Source organism: Metarhizium acridum (genome assembly GCF_019434415.1).
Source record: "Metarhizium acridum strain ARSEF 324 chromosome Unknown scaffold_13, whole genome shotgun sequence".
In the NCBI taxonomy this organism is placed as follows: Eukaryota; Fungi; Ascomycota; class Sordariomycetes; order Hypocreales; family Clavicipitaceae; genus Metarhizium; species Metarhizium acridum.
The window spans coordinates 790031-808546 of record NW_027094016.1 but is presented as its reverse complement, the minus strand read 5'-3'; the positions used below and the strand labels follow the sequence as shown (position 1 = coordinate 808546).

The window sequence follows — 18516 nt, the reverse complement described above, 5'->3', positions numbered from 1 at the left end:
CCGCCGCCAGCAGTGAGCGCGGCCAGGGCGTAGGATGAGGTTTCGAGTTGAGGCTGCGGAACGTGAGTTGCTGAGCTCAGCTACCATGGTTGATTGTTGGTCTGGAAAAGGAAAAATACATACCATCTTTATTAGAAAACGGAATAGGCGAACGGTATCTCCAGCTTATGCGCGCCCTGAACAAATTACGTCTTGCTAAAGGCACGAATATGTTCAATGAACAGAACCAAGTTCAATCCGAACCACTTCGGTGCCTCGGAGGAGTTGACGACATCAGCGGGTCGCACCACCCCCAGATCTAGCCCAGCTCCTCCAGCCAATCAGCGCCCCGCTCTCCTTGAAGCTTACCTGTCCAGAGTCTCCAACTCCGAAACTGCCACCACGAAAGCAAAGCCATCTCTCCAAAAACTTTCCTCCACGAACTTCTTTCTCCGCCATTGAAACTCCCTTTCCCCCTCCCGAAAACCACAGTCCAGAATGGCCCCCAAAAAGAATGTCCGCGACCGTGTTGCCACGCCCTCCCCGGCCGCCGTCCCCGTCCAGGAGGCTTCCGCCGCGCCAGCAGTTTCCTCCCTCCCAGCCAAAACGACTCCCAAAGGCGGCCGCGCCAACTGGGACGAAGTCCTGCTCAACATCTACCAGTACTACATGAAGGAGACGCCACAGCGGACGAAGCTGATTGATGTGTTCTTGCTCTTTTTGATCGCCGTTGGCGGGCTGCAGTTTGTGTACTGCGTCCTCGCGGGCAACTATGTGCGTTTCTTTATACCCTCGGATAGAGACCGATATGGGACGTGTGTGCTGACATTTGAGGGTAGCCGTTTAATGCTTTTCTCTCAGGCTTCTGTGCTTCGGTTGGTCAGTTTGTTTTGACCGGTATGTTTTCTTTCCTCGTACCACCCGTGATGGTTGAGGAATGCTGACGATGAGGCAGTTTCACTGCGGATACAGACGACTGCGGCGAATAAGAGTGATTTCCCATCTGTTTCTCCCGAGAGGTATGTGTGGTTTGCGAGCAACATGTGACGTGACTGATTGGTTGCTGACGGGTTTACAGGGCATTTGCAGACTTTGTTGTTTGCAGCCTCATCCTGCACTTTTTCTGCGTCAACTTTATCAACTGAGGGCGTTAAAACGAGAATAGAGCACAGCAGTTGCGCAGTCTCAGTGTATGATATACAGAGTCCTTTTTTTTTTTTTTTCATACGGTAGCAAGATTCAGGGCGGGAATAGAGAACAAGTGAACCAAAAAAAGCCAAAGTCGATCAGGGATTCAATTATCACATATCCTTCGTGACTATCTATTCGGCTGCTTCTTGTACAGGAGTTGCAGCTTTTGGAGGACCACCCGCCTTGGGTGGCGGTGGTGCCGGTGACCCTTTGCCAGAAGGAGCATTGTCCAACTCTCGGCTCTTCTTTTCTTGCTCCTTGAAGTAATCATCCATGAAGTTGTTGTTGGCGGGATGATGCCTGTCCTTTTTCTTGGCCGCCGAACGCGGTGGTGCACTCATGGGATCAGACGCAACCATTTGGGCGGGCACCAGATATTCACCACCAGTTGAAGCTGCGGCAGCAAGTGGTGGCACAGAGCCTGCGCCTGCAGAAACGAACCCAGTCTCGCCGCTCTTCTCATTGACGGCTCCGTCAAACATGGTCTCCCCCGGCGCACTCACAGGCTCGCTCAACGGCGCAGGCAGACGGTGCAACGCGCCGTAGCCCAGCACACAACCTAGGGCACCCTCGCCGCCCCAGCCTCGACTAGGATGTATTGTGACCTCTCTCGTAACGTTATACTCGTTATTGTACACGAAAAGTCGCAGCGGCCGGCCAATATGATCCTCCACAAGCTCGCCCAAGGCGCTCTCGCCATGTAACGGTCCTTCAGGGCTGCCCAGTATGTAGTCGCTGTACGGGAGGAGGCCGCCCTGGTCGGCGGGGGACCTGGTCGCAACGTCTAGTACGTGCCAGATGTTGGCGGCTAAAGCAATTGGTGAATATTGGAGGGTAAGGCCGAGGGATGCAGTATCGGGGGGCACATGGATGTGCATTTCTCGCGTCCGTTGGCCCTATGGTCTCCCGGTTAGTTTTGACGGGCGCCATCCTGCAAGTGATGTGATGATAGACTCGTGTACCTTTGCGTTCCATAGACCGAGGGAGACTGTGCCGCCGGCGCAGTTTCGGATTTCTTGTGCGAAGAGCGCTGGGTTCGGATCCTCCTACAATATCAGCAGGGAAGGCGTTAGCTATGCGGATTGATGTTCACGTTTCGGAACGGTTTTTATCGCACAATTGGCCGCCCATTGATCCCGACGATAAAGTCAAACCACGGCTCGATCGCCAGCTGTAGGTTTGTGTTCCTCAGGACCTGGAAACCAAAGGATCCCTGCTCATTGCGTCGCTGGGGCACGTCGCCGTCCAGACGGGACATGAACCGATTCAGGGCGTTGAACATTATTGCTGGGTTGTAACCAGCCTTTGTGTATTCCTGGTACGGTTTGTTGGCTGGCGAGTTCGAATTTGAGGTATTTGGGAGGCAGGGCGTGATCTCGGGACGAGTGACTTTGGTCGGAGATCTAGGACTCTAGGCGTCGTCTGAAGCTATCGCAAGCTGTCCCGTTGCAGCCTTGCAGGCGGCAGGTCAGCGCCACAGTTGCTAGCGCGGGGCGCTGGGGATGCCACTGGGCGGTCCACTTTTTTTTTCTTTCGTCGCCGGTCTCTTTTACTTTGACACGCACCCTCAGTGCTATATTTTCAACATCTTGAGAAGAAGAAAAGACACAACAAAAATTGACCCCTCTATAGTCTGTGCGCAGACGGGCTTTCACGCAAGGAAATTGATATGGCCTCCGCCAAGGTCCCTGAAATTGCAACAAGCTATGTCTTGGAGCCAGCAGACAAGTTTCCCCTTACTGACGAATGCAAACACTACGAGGGCAGACATCAAGTGCCATGGGATATTCAAAAGTGCGAGGCGCCCACCACAACCAGCAACGACGTTGACATACTAAAAGCTTGCAACAGATACTTTTCACAAAGATATTCCATATTTTCCTGGTACGATGAAGGCGTATATCTCACAGACGACGCCTGGTTTGGCGTCACTCCAGAACCAGTAGCAAAGTATGTACCCATATCACGACTTCTTGCCTTGATAGTTGCATCCTAATGGCCGCAAGTCGAATTGCTAGTGAATTGTCGGCTACAGACGCCTCAAAAGACACCCTCATAGATGCCTTTGCTGGCGCTGGTGGCAATACTATCGCCTTCGCGCTCACCCACCGCTGGAAGCGAATCATCGCTGTTGAACGTGACGCCTCAACCTTGGCATGCGCCCAGAACAACGCAGAGCTCTACGAGGTAGACCCTTCAATAATCACCTGGGTCCATGCAGATAGTTTTGAGTACCTGGACCTTTTACACAATCGGCCTGAAGAACTTCACCCAGACCTGAGGGTCGATGTGAGCAAGACGGTGCTGTTTTCAAGCCCGCCGTGGGGAGGCCCAGGGTACAGGACTGACGAGGTATTTGACCTGGGCAACATGCAACCGTACAACTTGGATAAGTTGCATTCGTCATATAGGAGTATGGATCACGTGCTGTATCTGCCGCGGACGAGTGACATTCGGCAGATTGCAAAGCTGGCACCAGAGGGCAGTAAGGTGGATGTTGTGCAGTATTGCATGGAAGGCGCCAGCAAGGCTTTGGTGGCATACATTCCTCGACGTGAGGCCCAAGGATCATAATATATGGTATGGTGTGGGAGCGTCACAGGAGGATTGCAAGAAAGGCCACCGGCATGCTCCTGGTCAAGACGCGAGTCGCAGTCACTCCAGGAACGCTTTCTCGCAAGTCTGCACCTTAGCTGCATCACATGAATATGTCATCCACTATTATTCTTCACAAATATAGACTGCGAGGAACTCTCTATTAGCCCTGCAGAGCATGACTGGTGAGTACACACAGGGGGGGCCTACTGTTCCAAGCGGCTCAAACTTCAGTTGTAAACATCATTAACATGTCAGGGGATAGTGTTAACATTCGATGATTGTTCATTCAGGTATAGTGACAAATACGTGGAGGGCCCGTATTTTCCTGCCAAGTGCACTCGCTCTGGAAAGTAACATATACACCAATCCCCTTATTTAGTGCGCCAGGATTAACCCCTTTTCCCAACCAGATCGCGCAGTTCAGTCTTTGGTTTCACAAGAGGCTGAACAGTGCCCCGAGCCTTGGTCTTTTGCTCAAACGCATACGCAATCTCAATCAACTTCTCCTCACTGAACAGATCTCCAGCAAAGGCTAGACCAAATGGCAAATTTGGCCCAACGGCATTGAGATTTCCAAATTCATTTTTGCCCTCAGGCCACCAGTCTGGCTGTCTCCCTAGTGGCACGGTAATGACGGGACTGCCGACAACGGCTGGGAGGGAGCTCATCATGTCACTGGGAACAACAAGGGCATCCAGTGAATTGTTCTTTAGAGCACCGAGGATTCCTTGTGGTCCAGCAAAGTTCAACTGCTCCGTGTACATACTCCAGAACCGGGGGGATGTGTTATCGAATCCTCTGTCAATGGCGTCTTGCCAGAGTTGCGTATCTCTGGCGGGCCATTCTTCCTTGGGAAACTTTTGTGTGAACTCTTGCAGCTGCTTCAAAGTGGTGATATTACGAGGATTGGTCTTAAGATGGTTGAAGTAGTGTGAAGCAACATCTGTGAGCATGTCAGCGCCCAGAATAGGGTCAGTGAATTCTCCGATTCTTTCATGGCCAGGAGTTTCGATGTCGTCAACAACGGTGGCACCTTCGGACCGAAGGACTTCCAGCGCATTTTCAAATGCCTGCAAGAGAGGAGAGGTAAATTGTCGCGGCGGCAACCAACTGCGAGGTACGCCAATCCTCTTGCCTCTCAAGCCGTCATCCTTACAAGCTGCAACATAATCAGGCAGCCTTTCTTTGAAGGGGATAGACGATGTGTAGTTGTCATTTTTGTCTGCGCCAGCAATGGCAGAAAGGAGGTACGCGGCGTCCTTGACTGTCCTGGCCATGGGCCCAACAGTGTCTTGATGCTCGGAGATGGGAACAACCAGGTACCTAGAGGTAAGGCCGACAGAGGGCTTAATGCCCACAACGTTATTAACATTGGAAGGCGAAATAATGGAACCATCTGTCTCCGTTCCTAGCGCCGCCCAGGCCAACCCAATGGACGATGAAACACCACTTCCAGACGAAGACCCCGAGGGATCCTGGTCGCGAAAATAAGCACCCTTTGTCTGGCCTCCATACGCAGACCACCCATTGCTTGTTCTTGCACTTCGATAGTTGGCCCACTGCGACAAGTTTGCTTTGCCGAGAATAATCACTCCCGCCTTCCGGAGCTTGGCGGCTATCGTGCTATCTTCCTTTGGCCGCGCGCCAACAAGAGCAAACGACCCGGCCGTGTTGTTCATCTTATCCAGGGTAGCGATGTTGTCCTTGATAAGAACGGGGATGCCGTAAAGAGGTCCACGGCTGCAAGCCGTCTTGTTCTTGCGCGCCGCGTCCATGCGGGCGGCGATGGACAATGCATCAGGGTTAATCTCGTTGACGGCGTGCAATTCACCAGCGACTTCATTGATTCTGGCTATGTAGGCCTTTGTAAGGTCAACACTGGTGAAGAGGCCCGCGTCCAAACCATGGCGAAGCTCATCTAGAGTTGCGTCGAGGAGTGACGGGAAGTCATCCCGTCTGACGGTAGCCGAGACAACCCCAAGGGAAGGAAGCAATGAGCACGCGCCCAAGCTTAGCTTGAAAACGGTCGAGAAGATCATTTTCTGAGGAGCTGCAGCGCCCGACTGTTGCGCACTTCAACATCCAACGGCATCTGAGGCGGGACGCTGCTCGACTTATATGCTTTGGGAAGGTGTCTACAAAGTGCATCCAGGTTCAACTCATACTAACAGAAGTTCCCAATGATAACGGACGGCGCCACAAGTTCTGTTGCGAGCCGTGCTGGACAGGCGAACCTTGCAAGTTCAATGGGCTGCATAATAGCCCGAGCGCAGCATCTCCAAACCAAAAAAAAAGGTCCCGCATCTTAGCTCAAGGGTGCATGTACATGGCCCATGTCATCTGTCGACTCATGGCGATGCATATTACATGGCTCAATTTTGGCTCGACACCTTAGCAGCGTGACTTCGCTGTTCATCCCTCACTCGTCCGGCTTCATAATCGGCTCAGCTAAGGCGGTGCGTTCATCATATAGGTGCAAAATTTGGCTCAAGCGTCTGTCCTCCGGGGCGTATCTCAGCTCATTCTGCAAGGCCTCGGGCTTTCTCATAGCTACGTTGCCCCCAGATTGTCGTCATCCAGCGCCTCAGGGCTATGCGGTCAGAGAATCGGTATCCCACGTAGCCAGAGCAGACAGTTTTTACCGGTGCGTACCAACGGTATGCGGCCTGCGGGTTGACGATCATGTTCTTGCCGACCATTTTATGGTTGCAGCTCCCACGGCCGTCACGTCTCCTTCCAGAAGCCGCCTCGATGCACGCACTGTCCTGGTGTTGGCACGGTGTATCTAGTATCAGCCAAGGACGATCTATGTCCATAGTATGTACATGTGTGTTTCGGTTTGCGTCACAGAGAGACATGGGTATAGCATCTATTCTGTGGCAGGCACCAGAGAGGAAGCGCCATTCTGCGTCCTTGGCCACCGAGTCTGGAGACAACATGGATGCCGGTTCTCGCTGGAAAAAGCATGTCAAAGGATTGTAGGCTGTCTGTGATGGCTGGGGTGAGGTGTTTCTAGAAGGGAATGTGGAAGCCCAAACTTGGGGTATTCCATCTGGTGGTGATGACGGCCATGACAGCGAAGACTATGTATTTCAGAATAGCCGATCAAAGAGGTCTTCTTAGAACGGCCATGATTCAATTTCTTCACTTTCTCAACGATGCTACCTACTTTTCTCTTACACTCGTCTTCTGTCTCGAAGGATTAGGTCTGCTTATTTTCCGAAGGAGAGGACGGTTCAAGGTATTGCGCCGCCAAGACCGGCGATGGGCGGCCCCTCACCTCGTTAGGTGGGACCTGGAGAGATGATGCAATGCAACTAACTGCCAGGTACTTAGGTAGTAGGAAGCCGACTGGGCGAGGTGAGGTAATTCAAAAGGGCAAATCGTGCCGAAATTACGATAAGAATATCCAAACAATCCTTGGTATAGTATACACTTGGGATGCCGAAAATGATGAATTAATAAAACGATGTCTTGGTAGGGCTGTGGTGTGAGTACCTCTGGGTACCACCACAACATTGAAGTACTACAGAGGGGTAGCTACTACCAGAGGTACCTGACTTACTGACCCGTACCGAAGGCGTAGGTGCGCCGTGCGAAAAGATGCAGTTGAGCCAGGAACCACAATCCACATCAACGTCGACCCATGCCATGCAATGCAGCGGGTTCAAAAGTTGAATGCTGCTCACCACCATCCAGTGATACCCGAGGCGACGCCTTTGAAGCGCTGCGTAATCCTTCCTCATGGCGAAGGATAAAAAAAAGAATTCAGACGCCAAAAAAGCCAAAAAGGTACCATGCCCCGCGTCTTTGCCCGTCCTTGCCCGTCCTTGCCCTCTCCCCTCCATGCCCCTCATGAAGGGTCGTGAAATGCACAAAAAAAAGTTTTTTTTTTTTTTTTTCATGCCATTTTACTAACCACCTACATACATGCGTAGGCTGAAAAGGCAGCCAAACAAGCCAGCAAAGGAGAGAAAAAGGCCAAGACCAAAGCTGCCAAGATTGAGGGCAGTGACGCCGAAGATGTCGATCTTGACGCTGTCCTGGAAGAGTACCGTCGCCAGCAGGAGCAATTCCTCAAGATCACAGAAACTGTGTGTGATGGCCCGCCTCGACCAAGGGCCGCTTCCACACTGATGGCATCGCCCACGGATGCCAACAACCTGCTCTTGTTTGGGGGTGAATACTTCAACGGGTCTCTGGCACAGTTCTACAATGACCTGCACATCTACAACATCCATCGGGATGAGTGGCGCTGCGTCACCTCACCGAATGCCCCGTTGCCTCGCTCGGGACATGCATGGACTCGCGCCTCGAATCCCAACCACGTCTACCTCTTTGGCGGCGAGTTCTCGTCGCCTAAGCAGGGCACTTTCCACCATTACTCCGACTTTTGGAGGCTGGAGCCCGCCACGAGGGAGTGGACCAAGATCGAGGTCAAAGGCAAGGATAAGAGTCCGCCCGCGCGGAGCGGTCACCGGATGACGTACTGGAAGCAGTACATCATTTTGTTTGGCGGCTTTCAGGACACGTCCAACCAGACCAAGTATTTGGCAGACTTGTGGATTTTCGACACGGTCAACTTTGTGTGGCACTGTCCCACACTGCCGCAGGCACAACTCAAGCCGGATGCTCGATCTTCATTTTCTTTGCTGCCGTGCGATTCCGGCGCCGTGCTCTACGGTGGTTACTCGCGTGTAAAGGCGACGGTGAATCTGAAGAAGAAGGCGGGGAAATCTCAAAGCCAGGGACAAAAGAATGTCTTGATCCCCAAAGTCCACGACGACTGCTTCTTCTTGAGAATGGCGCTGCCTCCCGCTGATGCCAACTCCAACACGCCTCCAACTGTGCGGTGGGAACGAAGAAAGAAGCCGGCCAACCCTCCCAACCCGTCTCGCGCGGGAGCCACCATGACTTTCCACAAGGGACGAGGCATCCTATTCGGCGGGGTGCACGACGTTGAAGCTAGTGAAGAGGGCATGGATAGCGAGTTCTTCAACCAGCTTTTTGCCTGGAACATTGAACGGAACAGGTTCATGCCTCTGGGCCTCCGCAAACCCCGTCAGCAAAAGAGAGCTGCTCCCGAACAGCCACGTGTAGGCCGTCGTGGCCGCGCACAGGCCAATGAAGAGGAGCTGCTGAAGCGGCTGGCTGCCCTCGAGACGGGTGCTTCACTAGATGACGTTGACGGAATCGAGATTGACAAGAAGGAAGAGGAGCCAGACGAGGACGAGAAGCCAGCCAGAGAGATGCCGGTTACAATGGAGCCGCCCCATGTTAGGTTCAATGCGCAGATGGCTGTGCAGGATGACGTTCTCTATATATACGGCGGGACATTCGAAAAGGGCGATCGCGAATTCACGTTTGATGATTTATATGCCATTGATTTGAGCAAACTGGATGGATGCAAAGAGATTTTCAGCCGCCCGGTAGCGGATTGGATTGTGAGTTGTCACCGTGCGGTATTGTCAGTTGATGTATTTGCTGACCCTGGGCAGGAATCTGAGGATGAGGACGACGACGGTGATGAGGAAGACGAAGAAGAAGAAGAGGACGAGGATGAGGACGAGGATGACGAGCCTGAACAGCTGTATACTCCCAGCAGGCGCAAAAAGCAAGATGTCGTGTCGGATACCGCCTCCGAAACAACATCTATTCCGTTCGAAGAAGACGATACGGAAACAACCGCAACATCCGTGGACGATGGTCTACCTCACCCTAGAGTAAGCTCCACATGCATTTCATTATTGTTCCCCTGCGCCGATCCCGATCTAGACACAGTATTACTGACCAGGCATGGCAGCCATTTGAGTCTCGTCGCGACTTCTTTGTACGCACAACCGCCGAGTGGCAGGAAATCCTCATGACCAGTCTCCGCTGGAAGAATATTCAGCCCGAGACGCTAACCATAAAGGAGATCAAGGCCAAGGCGTTTGAGCTCAGCGAGGAGAAGTGGTGGGATTGCAGGGAGGAAATTACCGCCCTGGAGGAGGAGCAGGAGGCTGCGGGCATCCAGGAGGTTGTCAGCTTGGCGGAGAGGGGGGATACCGGCGGCGCTGGTGGTGCCAGGAGGAGATGACATGGACCATGTGGTTATGATTCAAGCAACTCTACCGGTAGAGCTTGCGTTTCATTTGGAACCGCCGCAGTGTCCAATACCATATACTTATCCGTCAATGAGAATATGCGCATCCAGGTTGTGAATGCGTCCTTGATTACGTGTTTTCCAGAGCAGGTTGTTACAAGTCTGGCACAGAATCAGGGTGGTTGTCTATCCAACCGCCGTGTAACCAAAGTTTCGCACGTATCCCATGCCAAGCATTCACCTTGATGCACCGATGACGACAGTTGCATTATACAAGGATATTCCATTCTCCCTCATACACGACACTAGGCCGCTTCATTCTCCCAGCATCTGTCGGCGCGCACAAGCCGACTCCCAAAACCACGACCAACCAACCAACATCCACAAGTCCATCAAGCGTCACCAAGGCCATGCTCCCGATCTTACAAAACACCAGCCCCCGGCACTCCCCCCAAAAGAAAGCTCCTCAACCACCCGCAACAACACCCCTCAACTCCCTCGCCGACCACGAAATCAGCCCAAATCCTCCTCCACAACCCCCTCCGCCGACCACGCCGGCCTCTTCCCCCTCGTCCACAACCAGGCCGCCGCCATCCCCCTCACCAGTCACGAAGCCCGCCTCGCCATCGGCGGGTACTCCTTGCCGTCCCTCTCAACCGTAGGCTCACACGTACACCTCTCCCCGGCGGGGACGCCGTCCATCACCGCGGGCACGTGGTTCCCGCACCCCCACCAGGTGGTCTTTTCTAAAGAGGACCTCCCGTCAGCACAGTGGAAAGAAGCCCCGTCAGCAACGACGACACTTACTGCATGTATCGCAGGTAGCTTTTCGGCACATGGTGTATATTGAATGTCCAGTGGCGGGAAGTTGTTTTGAGCTTTGCACGTGGTAGGGATGGTGGGGACAGAAATGGAGAGGTTGGGGTTGGTTATTTTATGCGCGGGCGGCCGTCGGGAGGGCCGGCTCGGGTTGGGTTTTTTTTTTTTTTCTCTTCTTCGCCGATGTGGCTTCCACGGGCCGGGGGGTCGCCGATTAGTGGGCCCCACTCTTCGCCGTTTGACGGCATTGGGCAGGAGGAGAGCCGGCGGCCGTACATGGCTCCGAGGGAGGTTGCCGCAGTTGCACGGTTGCAAACAAGGCACAGTGGAGATTCGGGGATTAAAGACGCATCGCGTTGAAGCACGCAGCGTGTTGAAAGCAGAAGCAATATTCAAACTAAAAGAGGTCTGTGCTAAAGAAATCCTTCCCACCATTCCGCCATGCTTAATACCAGCGCCCTGAAACACACACAAAAAAAAAAAAGGCAGCAAGCCGCGCAACTTGTCAATGTTCCCCCCCCGAATGGACCAATACTCGGGGCTTATCCCACCGCACCGGTTTCCGCTGCGGCTCTCAGAGCGGTTTCTCCTTGGCGGCCGTCTCGCTCTCCACCAGCGCCCTGATGAGGTTGACCGCCAGCTCGCGGCCCTGCGTGACGAACGCGCCCGACGCGTCGGACGGGACGTGCAGGAACACAACCTTGCGCGGGCGCCTCTCCTTGTACAGGTGCGCCAGGGAGGAGTAGTAGATGAAGTCGCAGAGGTAGCGGCCGGGGTCCTCCGAGATGCGCAGGTCCATGTCCTTCTGCAAGCTTGTTAGCCCCCCCTCCCAAACATGCAAAGAAACAAAACACTCCCCCCCCCCCCCCCAAAAAAAAGGACCGCGTAAACGCACCGGGCTATGTGCCTGCCACCGCTTGTAGACATCATCCACGTCAATGTCGGTCAGGATCTCGTCCGGCAGGCCGTGCCAGATCCAATCCTCGTCGTCGGGCCTTCCCTCGGGCCCGTCCGCCGGCAGCTCACCGTCCACGTCGAGCGACCTGTACCCCCTCCTGTGAGCCCGGCGCTCGATCTGGTAGAAGGGCCGGGGCCCGGCCATGCCAACGTGGATTGCCACGTCGACGCCGTGGCCCTGGTACGCGGTGTCCCAGAAGGAGGGCACCAGATCCCGCACCACCTTGTAGTTGACCCGAATCGGCTCGGGGTGGACGATGATGCGGACGGGCGGTGTTTCGGGGGCGTCTCGGGAGCCGGCGTCCTTGGCTCGAAGCGGCGCGAGGTGCGACGGGAGGCCTTTGGCGATTTCCCACGACGGGTTGAGGGGGTATTGCTCCCGGAAGGGCTGCCACGCGCGCGTTAGCTCCCGTCCGCCAACCAAGATGCTGTGTAGAGGCCTGTTTTGGGATGGCAAAGGGGTTGTTACGTACGCCGAATCCGGTGACGAGCACCGTCAGTTCCTTCTGGTCTTTGCTTTGTGAACCCATCGTCGCCAGGTCGGATCAAACGGTGGCTTTCTGGCGTTGGGGGGGGGGGGGGGGGGGCGTATATATGCCCGGGGCGAGGAGGCAGGTCGAAACAACCGTTTGCTCGCCCCCCGGTGTGAAGCTGCTGGGTGGTAATGGCGCTGTTTGAATTCTTCGCCCGGGCCAGCCCCAACTTCCAGGATCTGATGGGTCTGGGTTGAAGCTATCTTGGACAGCAGGTCAAGTTGGCGCATCAACGTGGGGTAGCGTTGGGCTCGACTTGGGAGGTTTGCTGAGGGGTCAATGGTTCGTCGCCGTGACCGAGGGCCATCTCCGAGGAGCGCGTGGGGTTGGTTGTACACGGGGCCCCAAATGTACGACTTCGAGACGCAATTCTTCTCTCACGCCCACCACCAGGAGATTAATCATGGATCGATCTAATCTCTGAGCCCAGAAGAAAACGGCCAGCTCTCGTATATCATCATTAGCGCAGCGAATAAAAAATAATCCCACATTTCGTGTTTCCCAAGTACCTATATTAACGCCCACGTCTAATACAGGGTAGCTCAGAAGCAGGCCGAGTCTAACCCCGAGCGGAAGTCCCGCGCACCACCCAACCTCACCTGCGGACCTTCCGAGTGGAGACTCCGGCCGTGGCGGACCTTTCCCCACACAATGGTCCGATACGGTGAAGTCGAGCCTCGGCGACTCGCTCTGACCTCCGACGTGATATTTAAAGGAAAGCGTTGGACCGTCAGATGCAAAAAGATTGGTCTTATATACAGTCATAGCACACTCACTACGAGCGTCATCCGCATCTCGCTAGACGGGACATTCAGTCTCGATTGCCGCCACGGCACCATCGGCATCAGCAATGGGCTCGCAACACAACTACACCCAACCGCCTCAGCAGGCTTCATTCGACGGGTTCCTCTTCGACATGGATGGCACCCTGATCGACTCAACGGATGCAATTGTAAAGCATTGGCACAAGTAAGCTCCTCTTCCTAATTGACGTCCCCCTATTCACTCGCCCGTACTCGGAGAGACGGGGGCAGGTCGGGAGCGGTGAGACTAAACCTTGCGTAGAACCGGCACGGAACTCGGGCTTAATCCAGAAGAGATTCTCAAGACGTCCCATGGCCGGAGGAGCATTGACATATTCAAGATTATCGCCCCGCATAAAGCCACCTGGGATTGTATGCAGCTCCCCCCTTTTCACTTCTCATCATGGCCTCGCGGCGCATCAAGCAAAAACTGACACCCCGCAGACGTGAGGGAGGTAGAAGCACAACTGCCCCTTCTATACGGTGACCTCGCGTCCGAAATCCCGGGCGCAAGAAGCCTCCTGGACGCACTCATCGCCCAGTCTGCGCCATGGGCTGTCGTCACCTCTGGCACGGAACCCCTCGTATCGGGCTGGCTGAAGCGTCTAAACCTTGCCATTCCAGAGCATCTCGTCACTGCCGAGTCTGTCCAGAACGGCAAGCCAGACCCTGCGTGCTACCGTATGGGCCTGGAGAAGCTGGGCCTTCAGGACCGGCCTGGGCAAGTCCTCGTCTTGGAGGATGCTCCGGCGGGCATCAAGGCTGGCAAGGCGGCCGGATGCAAAGTCATTGGGTTAGTGACGAGCCATACTGTCGAGCAGGTGGTTGCCGCGGAGCCGGACTGGGTGGTTCAGGACCTCGAGTCGGTCCGGGTTGTTGGACGGCAAGGAGGGAAAGTGACGATTGAGATTTCGAATGCGTTGGTGCAATGAAAAGAGTAAAGACCGGATAGAGATTGAACTCACTAGCTATTAGGAGCGTGTGTACATGGGGGGGGGGGGGGGGGCCTATAGAAATGGGCCTTTGATGAAGGCATCCACCTCGAGGGAGGCGAGGGAGTGGTCATTTTTGACTGGGGATACTAGGAGGATTAAACTTCAACTAGCCAGGAACGCGGCATTCCGTAGCATTTGCATAGAACAATTCCTTTGTCGCGGCACCAGGTTTACCTTGAGTCCGCGCCGTAACAAACAACGCGTCGGACCAGTCAGAGAGCTTCCAAAATGGATCAAAGTCCACAAAAGGTCTCACTCAGAACCGCGAACCGTTCGCCGAAAATCCACCCGGCACAAGCCATCTATCTCCCTTGCCTCTGAATCAGATCGGTTCGCTTCGGATGCAGATAACCGCGGTGCAGTCTCACAATGCTGTCATACAATCGTCCAAGCCCAGCCGCTACCAACGAGGCGTCATCTTAGATATCCATCCCTTCCTTGACTCTCACGTCACGTCGCGTAAGCCTCCCAGGTGAATCTCCTTTCGCCCTCGCCTCGCGTTAATCTCCAGGGTTAAAAGAAAAAAAAAGCTTCTTGGTGGTGACTGGAATTTGTGTCACGCATGGTATTGTGTCTGAGCCTTATTCGACGTTGTCGATGCGGATTTGCTTTTTTCCCGCCATTTCTGTCACGCGCCGTCGAAATCTCGCTTCGCTTCTGAATCAGTTTTCGACAGGAAGAGCTGGCGATCGGGTTGACTCAACGCGCCCTCAACTTGATTGCATAATGGCAGTGGTCGTGTGCTCTACAACACTTGCCCTGTTGCCAAATCCCCTTGGCCTACGTCTGATATCAGACTTGGTCTGTTGTTCCGCCCCCTTGGTTGCCGAGCCAGTAGTTCTTAGACTGCCCTTCGACTGCCCTTCGACTGCCCTTCGACTGCCCTCGACTGCGGTCCCATATACGCGCTCGGCGCGCCTCCTCCTGGTGCCCAGCCCATGCAGGCGACAAGAGACAAGTGCTACCAGGGATCCTTGGAGCGTAATCACCTGGTCCTATTGCATGTACAACTTCGCCGGTTGCGCTCCCTGTGCTTCGAACGAGGGGAGAGGTCTGATGATCTCGCCAGTGGCCAACTATATCATGACCTTTGGGCTCATCGTGTCAGTGTGCCTGCCAGCCGAATTCGGAGTACTTTGCAGTAAGCCAAGAGGTACTGTATGACCCCATTTTCTATCAGAAACATGATGGATTCTGGCCTTGGGACTTCACCGGAGCCGCTCGGCCCTCACAGAAAAGACGCCACAGCTCGCGGAGCTTCGTGCTGGCCTGCGAAAGCAGCCCGACTGGCAGCCAACGTAGCTCACCGGCAGAAGCAGAATGTCTGCATTGCATTGTGCTGTGTGCTGTAGGACGTTGCTCCATGGCTGCGCACCTGCAGGAACGCCTGTTTGCGAAAAAAAAAAAAAAACGAAAACCTATGCTGGTCACACAGCACAGTTTCCTGTATTACAACTGTACAGTCAGAAGGGAGTTGTCTTGACAGCTGTGGCCAAAAGCCGAGCCGACCCTAAGGAACTTGGCGACATGACCTATCCAGTACTCGGTGATAATGTGTGTGGATGGACATGTAGTGACTCCAAATCCGATCCCGCGACTTTATTCCCAATGGCATCTCGATGCGCGGAGGAGCTGCCACAGTTCATAAGAGTCCAAGTGTATGTAGCAGACAGCATGGCCACCTCATGAGAATCCTTGAGCCCCCAAATTTGCGACTTACATACTCCGTACATGACCTGAAAACGCACAACGATGGGGAGAATAGCAGAAGGAAGATGATACGGCTTATGCTCAGGTCTCCACTGGCCGCCACAATGACGCTACTTCAATGCCGAGAGCCTTGATGCTGGGGATACAACCACGCCCAACCTTCTGAAGGTTTCCTCTGCGATGACCTGCTGAACCTGCACGTCGCCATTTTCGGACAAAACATGTCCTTTGGCAATGGGTGCAACAGCGTTCAAAGCTCCCCAAGTGTGCGAAATCCAACCCGCCTCTTGGTCCGTGGTATCCATCCTCACCATATATTTTTTTGTCCCTTCCCCCTCCGTACCCCCTTTTGTTCCTTTTTTGGTCTTTGAACAACTAGTCGACTCCGCGCGATTGTGTTCGACTGCCGCGTACAATCGTACATCGTCATGACGCAGGTGCGTGCTTGAATGATGGCGAGATGAATCATCTTGCTTGCATCCACGCATTCACTTCAGCTCTGAGTCTTGCCACCTACATCTCGAGCTGACACAATGATGCTTGCTGCGGATCGTGAACGAAGGACAAGCTGGAAGCTGTGTTGTAACTGCCCAATGTAGCCGATTTTTGTCGGGTGTGTCCTCGTGTAGCTCGTGTAGCTCCACCGCACACAACTCGTTCCCCTGTCTTCGGCTCCCCTCGTTCGGCGGCTGGTACAAGCATACAGACATGTCATACTCCGTACACGCTTGCAACTTCCTGCCAGTTTCCACCTGAGAAACATGATAAGTGACAAGCTTGGAGAGTCTCCAGGTGTTGGTTGGCCGTCTAAGCCAAGCTTCCAAGGTCCAAGTCCCGAGCCCGCAACGCTTCATTGGCCCCAGCGGCGCAGCCGCTTCCAAGGGGGAGTCCCAGGCACCTGCTATGTTGAGCATCGCGTCATCATCATTACTTATGATACTTTTAATGACCATGTCTTAAATTTAATTATATCCTCTTCATGGATTATTCGCCAGAACAAGCGAGAGACCAGAGCTTGACAAATGCCGTGCTGCAGGCAATTCAGCCTCATCTCAGCCTTCGGGGCTGGCAGATGACCGGGGGGTATACAACGCTGTCCTATTGTTGCGGAAGGATGTGTCGGTATAAGTGGGCTGATGCTGGCATCATCGACGTTTGTCAAAGACGCCAATTTCCAAAGACAGGTCGTGTGAGCTTCTGGTAGACAGCTTGGCATGATCATCGAGACATCCCCGGAGACATATGGAGCTCTCCACAAGCAACTGTTAGCAGTTCCATCCCACACGTGGCCGCCGGGGCCTGCCAACCCCCCGAGATGCCCGTCCCTGGTCCTCTTTGCCAAGGCTGAGTTAATGTGTGCAACTGTGCAGGTGCGTGCTCTGAATCCATGAGAAGGAGTGCGGGTGGGATTGTGCTACAGCAGTGGGAACGTACATACATATGCCCTGGTCTGCTGAGGCGTCCGTCGGCAAGCCGGGGAGTCGTTCTGGGCATGTCGCCTTTTGACATTTGCCTTCCCCTTTGATGGGTATTGCTCGATGCCCATCTCTGTGGCTCCCCATCATTCGAGTTCGAGGCCCAAGCCGAAGGCGGAGGCTTGCTCTCCGTTGTGGCTGCAGCAAGGTCGAGTCCGCGCGGATCGCGCGTCGCGGGATGGGCAACTCTGCTCGCTGTTCAATGGAGAGACCCCTTCCCTCTGTCTGGCTCATGACCAACTGCTAACCTCAATTGATCCCCACAGTGATCATGGCTCGTGGTCGCCATCCACACCTCGTACTTCGTCTCGACTTGATGAGTGGCATCAGGGTTGGGAGGGCTCGCAAAGCGATGGGACCAACCCCTCCGAGACCCAGCCGCTAATCTGCCAACTTACCCGGCGCCTGCTTTTGCTTGATTTGGACAAGCCTTTGCGGACGCCCGCAAATCGGCACCTGTCCTTGACATGTCCGCCTTGGAGCGTCTATTGTGTACCGAACCTGAGAGGCCCAAGCCCTGCCCGCCTTGTCTGGTTGTAGTAAATCATTGTCGGTGTCAGATTACTCAACATTGTGTGCATCTTCCGGCTACTGCTTTTGCCCACGAATCGTGCTATGCGAATATAGGAACTCTTGCAAGAGTCATGCAATTGTGCTGGGGTTCCTGCATTTGGTGCCTCCATGCTGGCCAACTTTGCCGCAACCTGTGGATGCCTACCCAACAATTAACGGCAAATCAGGCACGCCAGGGATTGCAGGAACCCTGTAGCCAACAAACACCTTAGGGTTTCCGGCATTCTTGTGAAAGCGGCATAATGTCCTGGCTCATCCGTCAACCCTGATACCAGCGTTAGCGGTTGAACGCCGGTGATACGTAGTACTACTACTCCGTACCAACATCGAAATTACGTACCGCTTAATCCATCTCATTTCCCTACTCCCCGATTATCATCTCGAGCCTATCTTCCCAGTATATTTCATTCCTATTTCTTAATGTTGGAAATCCCATCGCACTGCGATCTGACCTGCTAGGACACCGAAAAGTCTCAATGGCGCATGCGTGGTGAATTGGTGTCGCCGTTGGCCCCTTTGCTCCAGCTGCCCAAGCTTTGTGTGACTGTGGAGAGGCGTGTTCCCAAGCTCAGGACGTGGTAAATAATAGGTGCGTCGTCAAGCTATCACAGCGAAACCACCGTCACGATATATGGGGTGTACTGTACTCCGTAGTAAAGGCAAAAGGAATAAAAAGCAAAACGAAATGGGCCTTGGCTTCTACAGCGCTGCCAAGATATGTGCCTCTGCATATCTTTATTCCTTCATTGCCCTCTTCCCAATTGAGAGTTGATCTCGCTTCTGATGGATCGTTTATGG

General features: G+C 54.1%; 9 protein-coding genes across 9 annotated transcripts; 5 read left to right on the top strand and 4 right to left on the bottom strand.

Annotated features, from left to right (window-relative positions):
• Positions 1–254: 254 nt before the first annotated feature.
• DAD1_1 (Dolichyl-diphosphooligosaccharide-protein glycosyltransferase subunit dad1) lies at positions 255–1292 on the top strand. The gene is made up of 4 exons (XM_066117422.1): positions 255–753; positions 819–876; positions 935–998; positions 1058–1292. The coding sequence occupies exons 1-4, from the start codon at positions 478–480 to the stop codon at positions 1122–1124; spliced, it is 465 nt and encodes a 154-aa protein (XP_065977207.1). The 5' UTR covers positions 255–477; the 3' UTR covers positions 1125–1292.
• A 9-nt stretch (positions 1293–1301) lies between these two features.
• Positions 1302–2452, bottom strand: J3458_002841 (uncharacterized protein; the record flags this gene model as incomplete). The annotated part of the gene is made up of 3 exons (XM_007814318.2): positions 1302–2066; positions 2133–2216; positions 2288–2452. The coding sequence occupies 3 exons, from the start codon at positions 2450–2452 to the stop codon at positions 1302–1304; spliced, it is 1014 nt and encodes a 337-aa protein (XP_007812509.2).
• Positions 2453–2839: 387 nt separating this feature from the next.
• tgs1 (RNA methylase protein) lies at positions 2840–3744 on the top strand (the record flags this gene model as incomplete). The annotated part of the gene is made up of 2 exons (XM_007814319.2): positions 2840–3120; positions 3189–3744. 2 exons carry the CDS (start codon positions 2840–2842, stop codon positions 3742–3744), a joined length of 837 nt encoding a protein of 278 aa, XP_007812510.2.
• Positions 3745–4157: 413 nt separating this feature from the next.
• Positions 4158–5807, bottom strand: J3458_002839 (uncharacterized protein; the record flags this gene model as incomplete). Its single annotated transcript, XM_007814320.2, has 1 exon — positions 4158–5807. The coding sequence occupies one exon, from the start codon at positions 5805–5807 to the stop codon at positions 4158–4160; it is 1650 nt and encodes a 549-aa protein (XP_007812511.2).
• Positions 5808–6450: 643 nt separating this feature from the next.
• J3458_002838 (uncharacterized protein) lies at positions 6451–6750 on the top strand (the record flags this gene model as incomplete). Its single annotated transcript, XM_066117421.1, has 1 exon — positions 6451–6750. The coding sequence occupies one exon, from the start codon at positions 6451–6453 to the stop codon at positions 6748–6750; it is 300 nt and encodes a 99-aa protein (XP_065977206.1).
• Positions 6751–7512: 762 nt separating this feature from the next.
• KEL3_1 (Kelch repeat-containing protein 3) lies at positions 7513–9847 on the top strand (the record flags this gene model as incomplete). The annotated part of the gene is made up of 4 exons (XM_066117420.1): positions 7513–7560; positions 7707–9212; positions 9267–9491; positions 9572–9847. 4 exons carry the CDS (start codon positions 7513–7515, stop codon positions 9845–9847), a joined length of 2055 nt encoding a protein of 684 aa, XP_065977205.1.
• Positions 9848–11037: 1190 nt separating this feature from the next.
• Positions 11038–12501, bottom strand: J3458_002836 (uncharacterized protein). Its single transcript, XM_007814322.2, has 3 exons — positions 12103–12501; positions 11568–12017; positions 11038–11477 (listed from the first exon to the last, which is right to left on the bottom strand). Exons 1-3 carry the CDS (start codon positions 12157–12159, stop codon positions 11247–11249), a joined length of 738 nt encoding a protein of 245 aa, XP_007812513.1. The 5' UTR covers positions 12160–12501; the 3' UTR covers positions 11038–11246.
• Positions 12502–13012: 511 nt separating this feature from the next.
• GPP1_1 (DL-glycerol-3-phosphatase) lies at positions 13013–13897 on the top strand (the record flags this gene model as incomplete). Its single annotated transcript, XM_007814323.2, has 3 exons — positions 13013–13131; positions 13228–13337; positions 13410–13897. The coding sequence occupies 3 exons, from the start codon at positions 13013–13015 to the stop codon at positions 13895–13897; spliced, it is 717 nt and encodes a 238-aa protein (XP_007812514.1).
• Positions 13898–15780: 1883 nt separating this feature from the next.
• J3458_002834 (uncharacterized protein) lies at positions 15781–16158 on the bottom strand (the record flags this gene model as incomplete). The annotated part of the gene is made up of 1 exon (XM_066117419.1): positions 15781–16158. The coding sequence occupies one exon, from the start codon at positions 16156–16158 to the stop codon at positions 15781–15783; it is 378 nt and encodes a 125-aa protein (XP_065977204.1).
• Between the last annotated feature and the right edge of the window lie 2358 nt (positions 16159–18516).